Source organism: Ctenocephalides felis, unplaced genomic scaffold (genome assembly GCF_003426905.1).
Source record: "Ctenocephalides felis isolate EL2017-DRISC unplaced genomic scaffold, ASM342690v1 CF-g0.4_SCAFFOLD_01886, whole genome shotgun sequence".
Classification (NCBI taxonomy): Eukaryota; Metazoa; Arthropoda; class Insecta; order Siphonaptera; family Pulicidae; genus Ctenocephalides; species Ctenocephalides felis.
In genome coordinates this window covers 134171574-134193772 of record NW_020538040.1, presented here as the reverse complement: position 1 = coordinate 134193772, position 22199 = coordinate 134171574, and the positions used below count along the sequence as shown (strand labels likewise).

The following is a 22199-nucleotide window of genomic DNA, read 5'->3' as shown; positions in this document are numbered from 1 at the left end:
GTATCTTCGAAACGGCTAGACCAAAAACTAATAACCACGCCTTTTTATCAAGAGGAATCGAATGTCTATTGAATAATTGAAATCGGTCGAACCGTGTTCCCGAAATCGTCGACGAAAATTTTTATCAGCACACACACACACGTCAATTTTTTCTAAGCTATGCCAAAATGTTCAGAAACTTCTGAAACGTAAAAATATATAAAAAAATTCATTTTTGATTACTATAACTCACCCTACGGGAAGTTAATAATTTGACTTGTATGGCTTTTTAACTTTCCGAAGAAGAAAGTTTATGCTTTCAGACTGAAAAAAATCAAATTTGCTACTTCTACGTTTTCTCGACGTTTCAAGTCACTCTGACACCAAAATCGGAAAATGAATCCTTTAACACCAAAATTGGAAAAATGTGTCCCTGTGTGGGTGTATGTGAGCCAAAATTTGACCTCTCGCCGACGTTTACAAAACGGCTTAACCCAATTCAAAAATTTTACTAGTGGGCATGACATTGTGCCTTAAGGCAAATTGTTAAAACTTCCCGTATAGGAATTAAACATTTAAAAAACAAAAATGACCAATAATCAATAAAAATGGATCAGACAAATGTTTTAAAATTAGAAACAAATTAAGTTTTGGTAAAAATTTTGAAAATTTTGAAACCGCTGGGCATGCCTTTCCCAAAAGCTAATAATTATTTCACATCATCAATACAAATAAATGTTATGTTATTGAATCATTTTAATTGGATGATCCCTTTTCTCAAAAACTGCTTAACCATTTTACTGCGCTCTCTAATCGGTATCTCCGAAACGGTCAGATCTGCCTTTGCAAAAAACATTAGCACGTCTCCTCGTCAATACGAATCAAAAGTTTTTTGAATCACTCTAATCGTACGCTCCGTTCTCTCAAAAAACTGAATTATAGTTTTTCACACTTTTTGCTCCGTATCTCCAAAACGGCTGGACCTACCTTTGCCAAAAACTAATCAGCACGTCTCGGCGTCAATACGAATGAAATGTTTTTTTGAATCATTCAAATCGGTTGATCTGCGCACTTGAAACCGTGAACAAAAATTTTTATCCAAACATACTCACACACATACTACATACACACATACACAAACACACGCACATATAACAATTTTTTATAAAGTATGCCAAAATGTTGAGAATCGTAAAGATATGCAAAATGTCTTTGAAACTAAAATTATTATAGTTCTACAAAAAGTGGTTGTACATATTATAAAAAATATTGAAATTTGGAATAATGAGCTGCTCAGAACCTTAGGACAAACATGGGCACTTAGGACATACAAGTTCGTGTTTGTGCACTATAATTAACACAATTACCGGCATTATAATAATAAATTTAAATAATTATTTTTGAATGTTAATGTCCTAGGTTAAAGTTCTTATGGTATTGCGTACAACGGTAAACAATACAGTAATTCATTTTCCATATTTCGGTCGCAAACTAGTTACGCTCCATCATCAGACTTTCTGTCAGAGATATAAACAACATTATAAATATATTTTATAATGACAAAATGGTAAAAAAGTATTTGAGAAAAACTTCAAAGAAATGGATTATAAAACTATAATAACAATGCGAAAAAAATAGAAAAAAATGATAAAGAAAAATGATGGTGCACCATAACTTACAAAATTTGTAACAGGTCTTTGAACCATAATAAAGAATGGATAGTTCTGCCCTAGGGCAAATCCGTGAGCTGAGTTAAACTCTAACTTGATTCAGGAAAGTATAGTGTGAGAAGTTTTCCATTTCCATTTAACACCGCAGTGCCCCAAATGGGCTATTTTCAATTAGAAACAAATTTTTCATTTATATTTTCAAGTGAAAATGGACATTTCCACTGCCAGATATGATGATCTCCTACAGATTGGGGGACGTGCTGAATAGTTTTGGCAAAGGCGGGTCCAGCCGTTTCAAAGATATGAGGCAAAAAGTGCCAAAAATGGTAAATAAATTTTTGAGATAACGGAGCGTCCAATTTGATTGATTCAAAAATCATTTTATTTGTATTAACGAAATGAAGAACTGATTAAATTTTTGGAAAACTGATTATGGTTTTATAATCCATTTCTTTGAAGTTTTTCTATTCTATTTTATAGAAATTTTAATAATAAGTACAAATTGTATTTACATGTCTATAGTTCCGTACCAATGTTTAACCATTAGACTGCGACGCGGCGCTTACGCGCTTCAACATTTGTCGGTTCACAGCAATTGCTTTTAAAAAAAATCAAAATCTTCAAAAAAATCATTTTTTTAAAAAAAGTCAATTATTTCAAAAATATTCAAAATTCTCAAAAATTTATGTTCTTACGCGCTTCAACATTTGTCGGTTCACAGCAATTGCTTTAAAAAAAATCAAAATCTTCAAAAAAATCATTTTTTTAAAAAAAGTCAATTATTTCAAAAATATTCAAAATTCTCAAAAATTTATGTTTTTACGCGCTTCAACATTTGTCGGTTCACAGCAATTGCTTTAAAAAAAATCAAAATCTTCAAAAAAATAATTTTTTTAAAAAAAGTCAATTATTTAAAAAATATTCAAAATTCTCAAAAATATATGTTCTTCAAAGTTTTCAAAAAATTCAAAGCTTTCCTAAAAACTTAGATTTTTGGTACGGGAGGTTTCAGCAATTTGTCTTATGACACGATGCCATGCCCCACTAGTTGAAATTTTCGTTTACTCCGCATTGTGTATACAAAATACAAGCAGGTGTAAATATTTCAATTTCTGTCTAATAAATGTTAATAATTTGGAAACACATAGTTATTGTATCAAAGTCAACTTTACCTAAATAATGAACACAATCAGAACGGCGTGCGCATTAGCTGTAAAACAACTTACTTGTCATTAATCTGGACCGGCGCCAAAAATACGCACGCTCCAAAATAACTCACAGAGCTACAACAGAACTTAGGAAATTCGGTTTGCAATCATCTCTTTACGGTCCACTGTTCATCGAATATAAAGTAATAAAAGAAAAGAAACTCTTGACGGTATTGAAATTGTTTCACAATATAGTGTCCAAATGCGGTGAAAAAAGTGAAACTTGTGGTAGAGTTATTTATCCGGCTTCGAGATGAGATCGAGTTATGGGGCGCCCCGCAGCTCTTTGCGGAGTCGCGGGTCGTCTTCTACAACCGCCAGCGACCCTCGAGAAAAAGTCAAGGATTGTTGCAGAAAATTAATTGCGTTCATGTGTACACAGGTATGTTATATATATATATATATATATATATATATATATATATATATTAGGGTGGTTCTTAATATGGATGTCTTCCAATGTCCTTGTTTCCAGGGGTTCAAATTCCAAATATTAAGATAGTCCGCAGTCCTTAATCCTTAAGATAGTCCGCAGTCTAATCAAAATTTGTTGGTTCTTGGTGTTTTTGAGTAAATACTTATTTTATAAAGTATATAAAAATTTTGTTGTAATTTTTTTATTTATGATCAAATTAAGCAAATGTTATTCTCAATATTTTGATTCACTTGTCTCCAACTTATAAAAAATGGAATTTTACCCATGTTATTTCCATAAGAAACTTTGGTTAGAGTGCGGATCTTAAAATTTATATTAAGATCTAAAACTTTCAGAGATTTTTTTTATCAATTTGGAACCATTTGAACCCCTGAGAGCGAAGAAATTCGAAAATATCCATATTAAGGAGCACCTATATATACATGGGTCGTTCAACAAGTACTAAGCCTCACCGCCAGATTCTATCACAAAAAGGTTACACCATTAGGTAGTACATTCTTTTACTAGCTTTCTGTCAAGTTTCAGTCATTTCCCTTCAATAGTTTTTTTGATAGCTCTTGGAAGCGAGTGTGTCCATCAGTTTTACAAAAATGAAAAAAGGACAATATCGTTCGTTGATTAGATTCTTACCTTTGGGAGGAAAAACTCTACTTCTTTGATGGTGACCGTCGAAAATTGGTTTAATGAGTGTGTTCAATGTCGTTTTTAACGAGCCACTACTAGGTGGCTAGAAAACTGCTGCGGCAAATGAAACTATTAAAAAAACCATCATCTCATAATGGTAGATCATCGATTGAAAGTTCACAAAATAGCTGAGATCGTAGACATCGTAGAAGGACCTGTCATCATATTCTACACGAAGAACTGGGCATGAGAATGCGATGGGTGCCGCGTTTGACACACCCGAAAACGAGTGCAACCGTGAGACCACATCGTCGACGTTTTTGGCGCTGTTTCAGAGTAATCCGGAGTTTTTGCGTCGTTTTCTGATCGTTAACAAAACATGAATTCACTGGTTCAAAAACACTGGACTTCAAACTGCAAATCTGCTCCGAAGAAGGCAAATACTGCTCGATCGACCGGAAAGGTGATGTCCTCCGTCTTCTAGGATTTGCAAGGTGTGATCCACATCGACTACACCGAGAAGCATAAAATAATCAGAAGAAGATACTATGCTGAGTTTTTGGGGCCAATTCGATGTCGAATTGAAGAAAAGGCGGCCCCGTTTTGCAAAAAAAAAATTGCTGTTCTACCACGATAACGCGCCGGCCCACGCCTCCGCTTTTGCCATGGACAAATTGGGCGAATTGCGCTACGAATTGGTGCCTGATTCACCTTACTTTTTAGGTTTGGACCCCTGTATTTACTTTTTGTTTCCAAACCTGAAAAAATCACTCGCCGGAAATAAATTTGGGTCGAATGAAAAAGTCACCACAGTTGCAGCCCTCGAGAAAACGTATTTTTTGAACGGGTTAAAAAAGTTGGAGCACTGCTGGACCAAATGTATCTAACTTGAGTGAGATTATGTATTAAGTTATGTTATGTAATAAGCAATTATAATGTGAAAATCAAAACAACTACATCACAACATATAGCACATATCTAGTCAACAACTATTGAACTATGTTAAGTAAAAGTCCACACTTTTCTTATTTATTTCCATATAATTACAGTCTGCCTGGTAATGAATTAAGTAATTTTGGTGGCTGTAGATATAATGTTTTAAAATACTACCCAATGATATTCATTTTAAATTTAAAAATAAATGAGATACAAATACAGAAAGTAATAGTAGGTCTATATTACATGTTAATTTTCTAAATCTAACGGGTTTGTTTTATGAGTCTACTGGGGATGTTTGAGGAAAGCAAGTTTTTTGCAAGTTGGTTCCGATGATATTCAAGTCTAATTTTGTACTTAGATTCATGTTTTCTGATTTCTTCTGTTACCGCAAACATATTGGAGTCCTGGTGGATCAGCTAATTTGGGACATACTTTGGGGTCTCTAGAATTTTATTTTGGGACCGTAGCAAAATATTTATGTTGGTTTGACTACAAAAGTCCAAGCTAATTTTAGAATATGTTTGTTCACGTGTTTTCTGAAATTTGTCATTTTGTCGTTTTTACTACATAAAAGATCAAATGTGACAGCCAAGAAGCAAAAAAGATTCAATTTCAAATTTTTAATTTTAAAGAGATTTTACGGAATAATATAATAGCTCCATTATTTAAACCTTCCGATGCAGTTTAATTATTAGCTTGAACAACAAAATTAAAAATCATAATCTAATTATGTATTTTTAAACATAATAAACAACAACTAAGTATTACCACCATAGATAAGCTATCTACTACTATCATAAGTTTTGGTTATGTAAGTATTTCTATTCAATTTATCATAATCAGACTCATTGTTTCTTTAAATACAATTATTTCAAACAAGATAAATCACAACTTCTGTTTGAAATATATATTTTATGAGCACTTTTTTACAAAGATCACGCAGCATACAACATTCGTATAAAACTTCGTCAAAAGAATTCATCATTTGAGTTGGAATAACTATTAATTTAATTTATCTCTTGTAAAATTGCCTCTTTTCACTTGTTTACTTTTTTGTTTACTATTTTCTTATTGTTTACACCTTGCCGGTGCAAGGGTTTATGTGATATTTTTTTATTCGAACCACATGCAGGCTATTCTAGAGGTTATATCAATTAATGTTAGATTCAACTTTAAAATAACAATTGAGTAACGTATACTTAAAAAAATATATTTAGCTAATGTCGTAAACTATGGGTAAGCGAAATTACACTACCCAAAACGAAAAAAACTAGCAAAAAGAAAATACTTTCGTTAAAAAATTGACAACGTGGCCTTTTGCTTTCAGATATCCATGCCACCCTAATTAAGGCTATGACTGGGTACGCATATTTTCCATCTTCTTTAAAATAATATCGTTAAAAAATACCACTCACTTGTTAACTTCCCGAAGGAGAAGTTTATGTTTTCATAAAAAAATCCGATTCGCTAATTTTATGTTTTCTCGACGTTTCAAGCCATTCTGAATCGAATGAGACCAAATTGGGAAAAAGTATGTGTGTGTGTGTGTGTATGTAAACAGATTTTTTGCCGTAAATCCACATTTTCTCAAAAACGGCTGGATCGATTTCAAAAATTTAAAAGCCATTCATTCGATGTATCTCGATGAGGACTATCGTTTGTCAGTTTCGTGCTACGATCGGTCGAGCCGTTTCTTTGTAAATTGCAGAAAAGTGTAAAATTTTTCGTCCACGTTTTATCCCGCAATTCTGAATCGATTATGAAAATTCAAATCCGTTCGGAAGATATTGGCTGGAAATCGTGCTGATTAGTTTTTGGTAGACATCGGCCGGGCCGTTTTCTTGTAATAAAGTGTTAAAATTTTTTTTCGCCTATTTTTATTATTATTTTTTGACGATAGATACCATAGTCTTCTAGATCATACTAAAATATTACGGCCCTACGGCAACTCGTTTAACTTTAAAAATTCGTCAAAGTTTGCAAAAATTGGTTTCATTTTATTGGCATTTGTCAAAATTAGACCTTTGATCGACGTTTGCTCAAAAACGCCTGAACCGATTTCAGAAATTTAAAAGCCATTTGATGTATCTCAATGAGGACTATCGTTTGTCAGTATTGTGAGACTATATGCCCAGTCGTTTCTTTGTAATTTGAAAAAAGTGTTAAACTTTTGGTCCACATTTAACCTCAAACTACCGAACCGATTTTAAAAAATCAAAAATTGTTCGAATGATATTAGTTGGGAATGATTGATTAGTTTTAGGTAAAAATCTACCGAGCGTTTTCTTGTAATTAACTGTTGAAAAAAAAATTGGAGCCAATTTTTATAGAACTTTTTTTGGCAATATATATATCATGGTATTATAGGACGTACTGAAATATTACGGCCTTACGACAAGTAGTTTAATTTTTCAAATTCATTAAAGTTTGAGAAAATGAATAGCTTTTTTGACGTTTGTTAAAATTAAAATTAGACGATTTACTTGGTATAATGATAGAGTACTTGGTCTTAATGAACATACTAAAACTTTAAAGTCCTACGGAAATTTCTTCAATTATAAAAACTGTTGATTTTTTAAAATTTGCTCTTAGAAAATATTCCGAGTTTGTTCGTTTTCAATGATGTGTGATAAATCCACTCGAAATACTTTCAATGACTCATAAATGTGTGTACAAAACATCTGTAGTAAAAATGGTCCATAAAAGCGGAAAAGATCCTAATATGGTTACCTCATATAGACCAATCAGCCTTCTACCAATTGTTTCAAAAGTGCTCGAAAAACTCCTGCTTCAACATATCTTAACTAGCGCGAATATATTTCCAGAACATCAATTTGGCTTTCGGAGTCAACACTCTACAATTCAACAGTGCCACAGAATCGTAAGAGTCATCAACAATACCTTCGAGGCCAAACAATTCTGTTCTGCAGTCTTTCTAGATGTGAGCCAGGCTTTCGATAAGGTGTGGCACAAGGGACTTTTATCGAAGATTAGATCGCTACTTCCATGTGGTTATTATAATATTCTAGAATCTTATCTCGCCAATAGAAAATTCAAAGTACGGGTCAACACTGAAACTTCAATATCTCATCAGATTGAGGCAGGAGTTCCACAAGGCAGTGTTTTGGCGCCATTTTTATATATCCTATTCACTAGTGATTTTCCAACTTTACAATCAACCACAACAGCTACATTTGCTGACGACATAGCAATTCTTTCGACACATGCTGATGCATCTAAGGCTACGCTAATTGTACAAAGGCATCTAAATGTTATAGAGGATTGGACAAAAAAATGGAGAATAAAAATAAATGAGAGCAAGTCTAATCATATAACATTTACACTGAACAAGACAACATGCCCAGGAGTACATTTTTATGGCCAAGCAATTCCAAGCACCGAATGCGTCAAATACTTAGGTATGCATTTAGATCGCAGGCTCACGTGGAAGGACCATATTCGCGCCAAATTAAAGACTATAAAAATTAGAACCGCTGAACTATACTGGCTACTAGGACGCAAGTCAATTTTATCGATTGACAATAAACTTCTAATTTACAAGGCAATAATAAAACCCATATGGACTTATGGCATTGAATTGTGGAGCTGTGCAAGCAAATCCAACATAGCGTTAATGCAACGTGCCCAATCGAAAATGTTGAGGCAGATTACTGATGCTCCGTGGTTTGTTAGTAACAAAACTTTACACGACGATCTTCATATTGATTTTATAAACAAAATAATACAAATCAACAGTATAAAACATTTTCAAAAACTACAACATCATTCAAACGATATAGTCTCTCAGCTTCTTGAGACATCAACTTCAAGAAGACTGAAGAAGAAGCTGCCCGAAGATAATATGGAGGAACCTTAGATAATATGAACAGAATAATTGAATCATTTATTGAAGTGATTCTCTAAATATGATTGTAATATTGATCCGATAAATTTATATGTGTGTTTGCAAGTGTGTGTGTATGTGTGTGAGTGAATGACATAAGCCAAATAGCTCATAGAATAGTCATGTATTCTGATTGCTATTGAAAATAAAAATTAAAAAAAAAAATGTGTGTCATAAATTTATATTTTATTGATTAAGTCGATTATTTACACATATCGGAAGGTTCATGTAACTTGCCTCAAGGCAAAATACCAATACCAACTAGTTTTTGATCTAATGGTGGTGGACATTCTTACCCACGGACCTCTAAACTCCGTTCTATTCTAACACTATTGATATGCGTATAAATCACGTTATATGCATACACAATTTTGATTTCATTCACAAAAGCATTTTTTGATATTGGATGGATGAGTTTTTGCTTCGGTGGCGTTAAAACATAAGCACCTGTAGTCATATGTAGCAATTTTCTAAATTATTTGTTGTTCAGATTTGTAATAAATAACAATTCAATGCTTGGTATATTATAGAATTAAATGTACAAATACTTTTGTTCGTACATTACCAGATTTCTTAATTAATACAGTAAACGACGACAATTATTCCGGTTAATCAAGTCTCTAATTTATTTCTTTGTTTTGTTTTTAGGTCGGTGTCGGTGGCCTGATTGTGGGATATGCAATTGTCGGCGCTTTCGGGTTCATGTACATCGAGACCCAGTACGATAGTCCTCAACTTAAAACAGTGGCGGAATTGCGGTCAAGATGCGCCTCTGACTTGTGGGCAGTTACAGTTAAGGAGAATGCATTTAATAAGTCTGCTTGGAACGAGGGGGCAAATGCAGTTCTCAAAGACTTTCAGGTAACATATTGCTCCTTTATGAACTTAACCTCGTATAAACTTATTGTTTCATATTGAACCATATTGTATATTTTATTGTACATAATTGATTATATCAATTTTAACTATTTTTCAATTTTCACATAATATAATTACATCTTTGATATACGTTTTCACGTCACGTCTATTAGATTACTTGCGCTTCCGCCGTAGCATCTTTTGCCTCGCGTTGGTGAGTGCCTAGACCAGCGTTTCTCAAACTTATTTCTTCCATCGCCTTTGAAGATCAACATTTTTGTATCGCCCCCCAGCCAAATTCTTTATACAATCTCTGAAAACTGTTTTTTTTACTTTTATTAATATAGTTATAGTGTGATATATTAGTTGATGCAACCTTACATTCTAAATTAGACATTTTTACCAGTGAGAGCAAATAAAACGCAACTTTATGACATTAATCATATATTTTATATATTATAATCTAATTAATAGAAACAGTATATCAAATTTTATTTTCAAGCTCTAATGAGAAGGATGAATTTGATAGATTTTTACAAGTTTGTCAATATCAGGTTCCATTTGACTCAAAAACAGTCGTAAGTCACCGCGTTTGGTAATTTGCAACTGATTTCTGCTTTTAGTAAGTAGCATTGTCACAGCGCAATTCACGTTCACACAAATATGACGATGGAAATGCTAGTAAAATTCCTTGAACGACCAGGGTTTAACTGCTGAATTGATTTCTGTAGCCAAAATTGTTGATAACCATCTTTAAATTTGATTTTTAATTCTTCATTTGTTGTTAATTCTATAAGCTCTTCTTCTAGCTGGGCTGATGTTTCTACATTTGCATTTGAAAAAGCGTCTAATACCCAGCCTGGTATTTCCAAATTTAAAATATCTTGAAATCTTTCAATAAAATTGCCATGAAGATTTTCCAAATGTTGGCTGTATACGAGCAAGTCTTCGTTGTACGATACCGATAAATTTGCAAAATTATGAAACTCCCGACTTCCAATATTTTTCTTATGTAATAACAGTTTGACTACAAAAGTAGCGATGATATTTTTTTTTTTTTTTTTAAATTTAAGCCCTTGAAGTTGTATATTCATATTGTTGAGCAATGCATAAAGGGTCTTTGAGATATGCTATATCATTTTTTGATGATATCAGATTTTTACACAACTGTAGTATTGAATTTAACTACAGTATTTTCATCTAATTTAAGTGAGTTGAAAATAGCTATATTAATTTTTTGGTAAAAAGCTATAAAATGGCATTAAAATCATTTAAACACCATGGGAACACGACCAAACTTTTAAAGTACCAATTAATCGTTGTGATACAAATTCTGGTGAACTTTAAAATATAAAGTAAATAAAATTACAAATGCTCCCTAACTCAACGTCAACAACCAACATTTTTAGCGAGGCCTTTCATCGTCCCCCTGGAGATCAATATCGCCTACCAGGGGGCGATATCGCCCACTTTGAGAAAGGCTGGCCTAGACTGAACAAAATCGCCTGGCATTGTACATACTTTTTTTAAATAGCTTAGACAAACACATTTAATAATAAATGGTAGTCTACCCGAAGGCAGGTTCATAGTTTGAGAGCTACCACAAATAAATGATTCCCTTACCCTTCATCTCATTACTACTATTCCCACTCCCCTTTTTTATTTCATATATTTTCCTTTCAGAACTTCTGCTTCCATGCTTCTTGATCCTGTGCTTCGGCTTTGAGTTCCATGTATTTTCTCTTCTCGCGTAAGTCGTCAATCATCTGCATTCTTCTTCTTCCCATTCCTTTTGTTCCTTTTATTTTACCCTCGACGACATCGTGCAGGAGGCACTCTTTTTGCAAAAGAGATCCGATCCAGTTTCCTTTTCTTCTCAGAATTTTACACATATATAAATTATTAACCTTATAGGACCAAGTTTATTTTAATGCATATACATCTTGCTCATAAAAGTGAACCTTTCGGTTTGCCTGGCCAGTACTTGTTCAGGCTGAAATCGCCTTGCCTTTTGATTTTTGAACTTCTCAATGAATAAATGAAAGCGTATAAAAATTTGAAATTACAGGAACAAGTTTGAGTTTCGGTATTTGCATTCTTAAACGCCTGGGCGACTATGATATGCAGGTCTGAAATCTGCCAGGATCCAGGATGGTTTCCAACTTAGCACGCTAAGAATCACCACCAGTACAAAAATTTTACGCCTTACAAAAACATCGTTATTCAAAAGACCTTATATTGGTACTCGGTCATCATAACATACAAGAGAAAAAATGTATTTCGTTTCCATCCTGTCAACTACAAATAGCGCTGTCTTTCATTAAAAATTAGCATAAAAAACAGATTAAAAAAATAATTATTAATAGTATTTTATTATGCCGTATTATAGTTGGTAAAATCTTTTCTTTATATTTACATAGAATGGTCTGACTGCAGCAATTCAGCGCGGCTATGATGGACGCACCGCGGAAGAGACTTGGTCTTTTCCTGCTGCACTAATGTTCTGCTTGTCAATCTTCACCATGATCGGATACGGTAATATGCTGCCCCGTACCCCATGGGGTAAAGGAATCACTGTCATGTACGCCGGCCTTGGAATTCCTCTCTACATATTATACTTTCTGAATATGGGAAAGGTACTTGCACAGACGTTCCGTTGGCTATATACCTGGCTTCATGAGTGCAGCGTGGAACATGACTCAGAAGCGAGTATGGAGGAAGGCGACGATTTACCAGCCAGGAAGATTATTGTGCCATCTACTGCCTGTTTATGGGTGATCAGCTTCTACGTTTTGACAGGAACAGTCATGTTCGCAGAGTGGGAAAACTGGAACTACTTGGATTCTACGTACTTCTGCGTGACGAGTCTATGCAAGATAGGTATTGGTGATTTCGTGCCCGGTGCTAATATAATGGAATCCCGAGATGGCAGCCAAACAAAACTTGTAATCAATTTTATTTATTTACTGCTTGGGATGGGTTTGGTGGCGATGTGCTACAATTTGATGAGGGAAGAAGTACGAGTGAAGATGCGTGAGTTGCGTGAAGATATGCGCCAGTGTTTAGAAGATATACGGCTAAAGTTTGTTAGATGCTGCTAATATTTTTTCAATGTTGGATATTAATAGTTATTAAGTACACGGCTGGACCGATTTATTATTTTTTTTCGTGCTGGGCATCTTTACTCTATATTTACAGCCGTACTGTTGATAATATAGTATCAAATGAAGTCTTATATAACTGGACTGCGTGTTATATATACAAATTGCAAAAACACGGGCTAGTTAGTTTCTAAGCTCACATTGTGATAGAAACTTTCTACAAATGGAAAATACGTTATCTGAGTCCTGTACAGTTCGACATTATTCGTCATATCGATTTGATTTTCTTGAAAGAAAGAAAGGTAATTTATCAATTTTGAAGAACAATTGACAGAGGCAGATCCAAAATGTTTGGAAGTATGACAGTTGATTCATATTTTATATGCCAACTATTTCGTGGTATAGAAAACTTGGCTGTGCCGCAGGAACACGCATTGGCGCAGGTAAATGATCAACGGTAAAAATCAGTCTCAGAAATCATTCGATTTCTGAGACATCGTTTATAAAGATCCTACTAATTAAGAACATAAATTCAAGACGAATGCGCAGTACAGAAGAAATGTCTGACAATATAAAATTCAAAAACCATTTCTAAAGAGTGAAAAGTGATAAAAACAAGCAAATCTGTGAATTGCTGTTGATACCATACAATGAATTTATTGCGATTTATCAGCGATAAATAAATTTTCAATAACCTCAGGCCAATCAGATAGATGTAGGTCAGCGTGCACGATAGTTCATCTTGTGAAACTTATTCCAAAATGCTAATTCCTTCAATTCAGGAGAAAAATATCAGTGGCAAATAACCGAACAATCCGATGGTACATTGGCCTGTGGCGGAAGTTTTAGCCATAAAACATGCAATTCAGTAATATAATTTTATAAACAAATGTGTCATATTACTACTAGTTGATGTATGAATTATTTATTTTTAAAGGTATAAGATATTTTTCAAATAAGCTCTCTTGTCTTGTAAATCATTTTACTTAGGATATCAAAGCAAGAATAAAAATGTTATTGTATCCGCTTTTATGGCTTCATCTATCCTATTATATGTCATCAACTCTACTTACTTCATAAGCTTTTATGCTTTAGTCAGACAGTAAAACCGTCAAATATCACTATTATTTTAATATCTCAAAAACTATTGTAAGAAATATGCAGTCTCTCAGTTGGGATAACATGATCTAGAGATGTATAATTGTATGATAAAGCCAAAATAATTATTTTACTTACTAGCATTATGCATGAAGGAGGGTTGAGAGATCATTGTAAGATACGCCAAAGTGGCCTGTATATTTTATGTAGTTATAATATATTTCTAAATATAAGAACGTAGTGTATAAAACATTCACAGTAAAGGCATTTATTATTATATTTAACAATTTTTGATACCTCCTTTAATTACTAACCAATATTGATGTTATGTCTCAACAGGATTATTAAATAAATAATACAGACCTATAAAGTAGTATATATTGTGCAATCTATCTTGTGAAAATAATCATTAAACAGAAAACTAACAGAAAAATATTTTAATAATTATAATTATAGCAAAAATAGTTATCGCTAGTTAGTGTCATCTGCATAAATGTGAAAAGAATTATTTAAAAGACAAATCATAGTGCAAAATGTGATACCTTCCAAAATTCCAGAGAAATATTTAAATATTCTGTATTTGAATCGATTTTTTAAAATTCAAAAACTGTTCAACAAGATATTGGTGGAGAATTGCGCTGATTAGTTTTTGGTGAAGATCGGCCGGACCATTTCTTTGTAATCAAATGTTAAAAATTTTCTTTGGATGTTTTTGATGAATATTTTCATGATAATAGAGATCATGATTATACTAAACATACCTATATATTATGGGCCGGCGACATGTGGTTTAATTTAAAAAAATCTTCAAAATTTGAAAAATATGATGAGTCAAAATTTGTGTTAAAGTCTCCTTTGTGATGTGATTACTCAAAATGTGAATTTTGTCGATGTGTTTGATTGATTGGTTTTCAGTAAAAGCAGAAACCTAAAATTTGAAATAAGCAGTTAAATATTTTATTCAAATAGCTAATTTTTGTTGATAAAATCAATTATCACATATCGGAAAGTTCAAGCAACTTGCCATAAGAGAAAAAGACACTTACACCTAGTTATCACATGATTTTTCTTAATTTAGTGAACATGTTTTAAGCTCTTTCTCACATTTTGATTGGGCTTAATTAATTAATATCTACTTATTATTTCTTGAAGTTTTGCTCGGCGCATGAGAACGTGCCTTAACAGTATCTCTTTCATTATTGGCATCCGTGGCATTTATCATAGAAATTTATTCGCAAACTTTACAAATTTACATCTTTCTATGAATCTATTTATTTTACGACAATAATAAAAAGAAATTCGTGTTACTAAATTCTCATTCACAGCATTTCCATGACATTCTTTAAGTAAAATTACTTCAACGGTTTTCGCTTTCCGATAAAAGTGAAACATTGAAATTCCAACGAAAGTGATACATCAGGCGTGGAATTAGGTCGAAGGTATCGTAGACAGGTGCAAACTATTTCCATTCTTCTATCAATGTAATGCATTTTTATTTACTTACAACGATTTATTACTATTTATTAAGAATTTTAAAAATTATATGCAGTCGAAAAAACAGAAAGATACCCAATAAAATCAGAAAAATGTCTTTAAATCAAACCAGTATTATCTGTATCATTGAAAATATATGAAGATGCAAAATTTTGCATTATGCATATTTTTATATCGACGTTAAAAAACAATATTAATTGATATAATGTATTTCTATAATGAAAAAAATTAATATGATATTAATTAATCATTAACGATATTATTAATCATTAACATAAAAAGTTCCAAAATATATCTTGAGATTTTTTGAATTTATTTTGTAATTGAACAATTCCAATTCCAATTCACGCAATTTATACAGGCTAATATTCGAAATTTATGGCGGTATACGAAATGATTCTAGTTATAATTCCTAGATGATAAATATAAAATAAACTAGTGATGCATAGCATCGTGGCTTAAAGCAAATTACTAGAACTTCCCGTACCAAAAATTATTTTTTTTAACAACCTTTAAAATTTTCTGTAATACTTTGAATAAAATGAGACTTGAAATTTTTTGAAAAAATTGACTTTTTTGAGAAATTTGAATTTTTTTATGTTTCGAAATTTTTTTATACTTTGAATTTTTCAAAAAATTTAAACTTTTTAACTTCCCGTAGGGTAAGTTATAGTAATCGCAAAAAAACACGAAAACGGATATGTTCATATATCTTTACGTTTCTCTCAGAACATTTTGGCATACATTAGAAAAAATGGATGTATGTGTGTGTGTGAGTGCGGATACAAATTTTCGTCGACGATTTCGGGAACACGGTTCAACCGATTTCAATTATTCGAAAACATTCGATTGCTGTTGACAAGGAGACGTGCTGATTAGTTTTTGGCGAAGGCAGGTCTAGTCTTAAAAATGTTTATTGGACATATGTACATCAAATTATCAGATATTTTATAGAGATTTTAATAATGCGTACCCTATATGTTTTTTAGGTTCCGTACCAAGATTTTTAATTTTAAAATTCACGTATATGGTTCAATCAAATGTCCCCGACTTTTTCGATAGTATAGAATAACCGATTTATAAAATTGAGAAATCATTCGGTTCGTACTCGATTGCGAGGCGTTTTTGCAAAAGGCAATTTTGATGTTTCGGAGGTATGGTGCGCAAAGGGTGTAAAAACGGTTCTTCAGTTGAGAGAACGGATCACCCGATTAGATGAATTCAAATAACAATTTGCTTGAGTAGATGGTGTGCAAAAAATGCATTTACAGAAAATTTAAAATTTTGAAAATTTTCAAAAAAACTAAATTTTTAACAATTAAAAAAAAATTTCTTACAAAAATTTGAGAATATTTCAATAATTAAAAAAATCGAATATTTTCCAAAATCTTCAAATTCTCAAAATTTAAAAAAAAGGACTCTTGTAAACGTACACATAAGTTGTTCATAAAATACGCTCGTCGTCCAATTTAAAAAGCACTTATAAGTTTACAGTATGTAATAATCTATTTGCAATTATTCAAAACAATTATTGATTATTTTCATTCCCCGAATGTTTAATTACGGTACGGGAAGTTCCAGCAATTTGCCTTAAGGCACGGTGCCATGCGCTCCCCAAGTTTTGAGTTGTAATTGGTATAAACTGCTGAATGAATGAACATCGTACCAAAACGTATGGAGTAAATACCTTATTATTGTTTGCATGAATTTATTATGTTATTAATGATACAAATTTATTTTATAAATTGTATTAATTTCTCGTTTCGATAACAATTTCACACCTATGGATAGTGTATTTATTTGCTTTACGCAATCAACCAACCAATAAGCTATCAATGATTTTGATATGTACCTATGACAGAACAAATATTTGCATTATTCAATTAGCAGTAATTATTGAATTAGTATAAGTAAATATTTGGAAATTCCCTTACACACATTACAAATATTTTCCTAAACGAGGTGGCAAAATCTTCGGATTCATGAAAGGTAAAGGTAAAGTACTATTTTGGGACAGTAATTAAAATGAAATAAAAGTAATTAATGATTGTTGATGAATCCGTTGCTTTTCGACCATTATGTTCATGTTCGAGTTTTTTACCCGTTATATTTGCATTTGTAGTTTTCACTAGTTAAGTATCCCATTATATTTGTTTTTGTGTTTTTCACTTGTTATGTTTCCCAAGTTTGTTTATGTGTTTCTCACCAGTTATGCTTTGCATTATTTTTAAATTTTATTTATTTGGTGCGCAACTAAGTTCTCGCTGTTTTTTCGATGAAAATGTAACTTTATTATAAAAAAACTTCTATATCTGGTTCATTCAAAGTATTGCCCATTGCTAGGCACATCTTTTGCCCACCTTTCTGGCAGAGCTCAAATACCTTGGCGCCAGAAGTGGTAGTCTTTTGAGGCTATCCACGAATCAAGTGATTTTCTGACGTCTTCATATGAGTTGAACTGCTGATCAGCCAGACCATGTGCCATCGAACGGAACAAGTAAAAATTGGACAGTGCGATATCTGGGGAATATAGCGAGTGGGGTAGGACTTGCCATTTGAGCGTTCCCAGTAGGTTTTAACAGACTTGAAAACGCGAGGCCGAGCGTTGTCATGCAGTAAAATCACTCTGCTCGTATTGTGGCCGTTTTTCGCGCAGTGCTCGGCTAAATTGCATCAATTGAGTTCGATACAGTTCTCCAGTGATGGTTTCGCTCGGTTTCAACAGCTCATAATGAATAAGACCGACCTGGTCCCACCATATGTAGAGCATGACCTTCGGCTGTAATGTATTCATTTTTATCACCTGTCACGATGTAATAAAGAACCTCTTATTTTCTCGCCACTGGAGCAGTTGTTCACAGGCGAAAAACGACGCTCGACGTCTCTTGGCTTCAACTCACAAGGAACCGCAGTTTCTTGCTTCTGAATCATCCCCAATGCATGCAATAGCTTGGAAATGGCTTGATGGGTAACTCCTAATTCTGAACCAGGATATTCTTGAGTTCGGAATGAATCCTCTTCGAGTAAGGCCTTCAATTTAGCATTTATGAAGGTTTTGGCCTTTCTTTACGAGGGTGGTCGTCAACATCAAAATCACCATTTTTGAAGCGACGAAACCCCTCACGGCATGTTGTTTCGCTCAGAGCAACATTTCCGTGGCTCTCGATGCACTTGAGCTGCCGTTTTTTTCGAATGGAAGACAAAGATCAACACTCCCCGCAAATGACGATTGTTTGGCACAAAATTGGACATATCCACTTAACCAGAAGTATATTATAATGTAAAAACGAAATCACTCATGTGTCGCAGCAGTTTGTTCACCATATGTCTAAGCTTGTTTCAAGACGTTTTGAATTTGTCAAAATCGACCAACCCTTACTGCTAGAGCCAAATACTGACAAACAGCGAGAACTTAGTTGCGCACTTAGAAATGCATTTAGAAATGAACCTTCATTAGGGTAATAAAGTAATTGCTGATTAATAAATTCTATAATATACGTTCATACAGTGGATTATGTTAAACAACGCCTAAACAAATATCGTTTTCGCATAATTATTATACTCATGATGTAATAATTGTGTTTGAAGAACTTCATGTAATGAAAATTAACATACATTCATTGACTGCTTGTATTTTTTTTACTTTTTCGCTGGCGATATAATCTCATTCTTTGAACAGATGTAATATCTGTCTTGTCTAAAAAATATTTTCCATTTTAATAACTTCAGAAATTCATAGAAACTACGAATAATATAGAAATAAATTCTAATAAAAAAACTCAATAATCATTAATCTTATTAAAAAATATTATCAAGAAACAGGGTAAAATATTTTTCTAATTCAGGCATTTTTCATTAAATCAAGATTTGTACTACGATGTAACTTTAAAATGTTTATTTATCTATGCCGATTTCATTGTTGATATCGGTACGCATAGAACGTTGGCGCCGGTACGCATAGAACGACAGATCTCTATTCACATACGCGACGACTAATCACAATCGACCTGTATAGAAATGGTATCATCGAGAGCGAATGACGAATCATTGGCACTCGACTCTTATCTTATCTTATCTGTCGCAACGCACTTCCGTTGCATTTGTACGGATTTACACCCTAGTCGCGCCTAAAGAAGTTTTACTTCAAAAAAAAACTTTTGCAATGGAAAGTATAAGCAATTTGCCTTAGGGCATGATGCCATGCACCACTAATTTTTTTCCCCAGTTATGTATGATATTATGTTTTGTATGTTGTTTTCCGTTATCATCTGTCGTCCGGTGCATGAGTCCTCGGCCTGACGTCGATCGCGAACGCAAAACGCGTCCAGTTCGACTTTCGGCGCCGCTATCAGTGTCCCACCATCTCTCACCAAACGGCATATTCCATCTAAATAAATTACTGGTGTAACTTTCCCCGTTCGGAGAAAGCATTTACACACTTGTTATATTTGCGTTGTCGAATACCATCGGCATAGCTGATATTATATTATAACAGAACGAATTCGCCTGCTATATTAGTCATAACCAGGCCAAATCAATTCGCAGCATAAGTACGGTTATTAATTAACGTGCCGACATGGATGAATTTGTCAAGTATCCCATCGATGCAATTTACTAACTATTAATAGTTAGTTTAATATTTATTTTATTATCAATAAGTCTGTGATAATGACAAAGTGCACAGTACGAAATTGTGTTACAGTTTCTAATGGTGTTTATGTGATTTGTTAATGCATCGTTTGTTTTTTCCAAAATGTGTCTGTATAAATATTTATTTATTGTGATGTCGTTAGGGCATTTAGTGATTAGCGAGAGATCAGAGCGATTCCTGTTTGATACATTTTTTGGATTAGAAGATAATTCTTTTGAGACGTCGGACAGTATTAGGAAAAATTGCAGTTGTGGTAAGATCAAAAAACATACTCAATATAAACACATTTCAATATATATATATATATATATATATATATATATATATATATACTGCATACGGATTTTGTCTTAAAGTTTCTATATCACGGCCTAATATTATACAACATCTTGTCCATTTCCGAAATATAGATTAAAATTATGTTTACAATTGAAAATAACACCGTGGTGCGAAATGGCAATGGGAAATCACTCATAACAAAATTGTCCCAAATTGAATCGGAAATTTGGTTCACGGTCCTCCTTTCCACCAAAATACTCATTCTTATATAAATAAGTAAATAAATATATAATTAATACACCTAGCTAGGATAACATTTGCTTATTCAGTTACTATTTCATGTTATATTATATATTATTAAAAACAAAATGCCTTAATGAAATTATTTATCAATGAAACATTTTCAAAAAATTCTTTTTCTTACTCTACGGACAAGTGATTATAAAAACTATCTTCATTAATGAATATATTTTGAAAATATGTAGACTCATAATAATTTCTAAAACAAAAAACTAGTGGTGTATTGCATGGTGCCTTAAGGCAAATTGCTAGAACTTCCAGTACCATAAATGTTTAAAAAAGATCATATTTTTTTTGAACTTTGAAGAAATATAATTTCTGAGAATTTTGAAATTTTTGAAAGAAATTGTGTTTTTTGAACAAAAATATTTTTTTTATAATTTCAAATATTTTGGAAACGTTGAACATTTTTTCAAAGCAATCGCGCTGCTTTAGCTGCTTAGGGACGAAATATCGAAGCGCCTAAGCGCCGCGTCCGTTAGACAAATAAATACTTATTATCAAAATCTCTATAAAATATCTGATAGTTTTATGTGCAAATATTTTATTTGAGTCTTATGATCCCTTTTGACCGCAAAATGGTATTTTTTCACTTTTTTAACTCGAAATCCGAAACCGCTAGACCTGCCTTCCCAAAAATATAATCAGTTCTTCATTTTGCCAATACAAGTAAAATGTTTTTCGAATTAATAAAATCGCAGAAATAAATTTGGACGCTCCGTTCGATAAAAAACTGATTTTTTGGCACTTTTTGCACCGTATCTTCGAAACAGTTGGACCCACCTTGTCCAAAAACTAATTAGCACGTCTCCTTATCAATAGGAATCGAATTATTCAGATCGGTTGAACCGTGCTCCCTAAATCGTCGACAAAGATTTGTCGACACACACACCCACACGCACGCACACACACATACATTCATTTTTTCTAAGATATGCCAAAATGTTCAAAAACCTCAAAAACGTAAAGATATATAAACATTTTCATTTTATTTTTTTGCGATTAGGTGCTTATTTCCCTACCATAACTAATCCTAAAGGAAATTGATTAATACGTAAATGGAGTAATTAGAACTATTCAGCAGTAAATCTTGCATAAATCAATAAAAAAAAGATTTATATACTTCATCATCTTTAAATACAATTCAATGTCATTTATGTAATACTTTAATTCATTTAATCATGTATTAATAATTCAATTGGTTATAGTCAGTAATTTAATCGTAAATCATGTATTAATAGTTCAATAACAACTAATGTGGTTATTGTTTGTAATTTAATAATAAATATGTATTTTTATGCGTTATAAATGTGAAACACATTATAAGAATATTATGACACCATAAAAATGAATTAATTATTATGTTGCAAATTAGTTATTGTGCGAAAAATTAACATTACATATAAATAAACATATTAGATAATGAGTTATGAAAATTTGACCAGTTTCTATAAAAAATTTTTAAATTGTTTTTTTGTAATTTTGAATTTTTTTAACAATTTTTTAAAACAATTGAGTATGATCCAAAATGTATGGTATGGTCAATGCACCAAAATAATCAAAATTGTGACTGAAAAAAGTTATAAATAACACGGAACTCTATATTATATAAAAAAAATATTATGGCAGTTATCGTAAGTCCTAGTCCTATATTTAAA

General features: G+C 32.6%; 3 protein-coding genes across 3 annotated transcripts in view; 2 read left to right on the top strand and 1 right to left on the bottom strand.

Annotated features, from left to right (window-relative positions):
• Positions 1-22199, bottom strand: part of LOC113375578 (trypsin-1-like) — a gene marked incomplete in the record, with an annotated part of 382748 nt that overhangs the window by 13988 nt on the left and 346561 nt on the right.
• Positions 3111-12756, top strand: LOC113378251 (TWiK family of potassium channels protein 7-like). The gene is made up of 3 exons (XM_026618780.1): positions 3111-3239; positions 9409-9621; positions 12039-12756. The coding sequence occupies exons 1-3, from the start codon at positions 3111-3113 to the stop codon at positions 12717-12719; spliced, it is 1023 nt and encodes a 340-aa protein (XP_026474565.1). The 3' UTR covers positions 12720-12756.
• Positions 13067-22199, top strand: part of LOC113378244 (potassium channel subfamily K member 16-like) — a 43152-nt gene continuing 34019 nt past the window's right edge. The window contains exon 1 of the mRNA XM_026618770.1: positions 13067-13176. Within this exon, the coding sequence (XP_026474555.1) occupies positions 13067-13176 (110 nt within the window). The remainder of the gene's footprint in view (positions 13177-22199) is intronic.

Excerpts from the sequence above, each read along its gene's own strand:
- LOC113378251 (XM_026618780.1), top strand. The coding sequence starts at position 3,111 with ATGAGATCGAGTTATGGGGCGCCCCGCAGCTCTTTGCGGAGTCGCGGG. Across the intron at positions 3,240-9,408 it reads TTGCGTTCATGTGTACACAG|GTCGGTGTCGGTGGCCTGAT; the intron begins GTATGTTATATA and ends TTTTGTTTTTAG. Across the intron at positions 9,622-12,038 it reads CAGTTCTCAAAGACTTTCAG|AATGGTCTGACTGCAGCAAT; the intron begins GTAACATATTGC and ends ATATTTACATAG.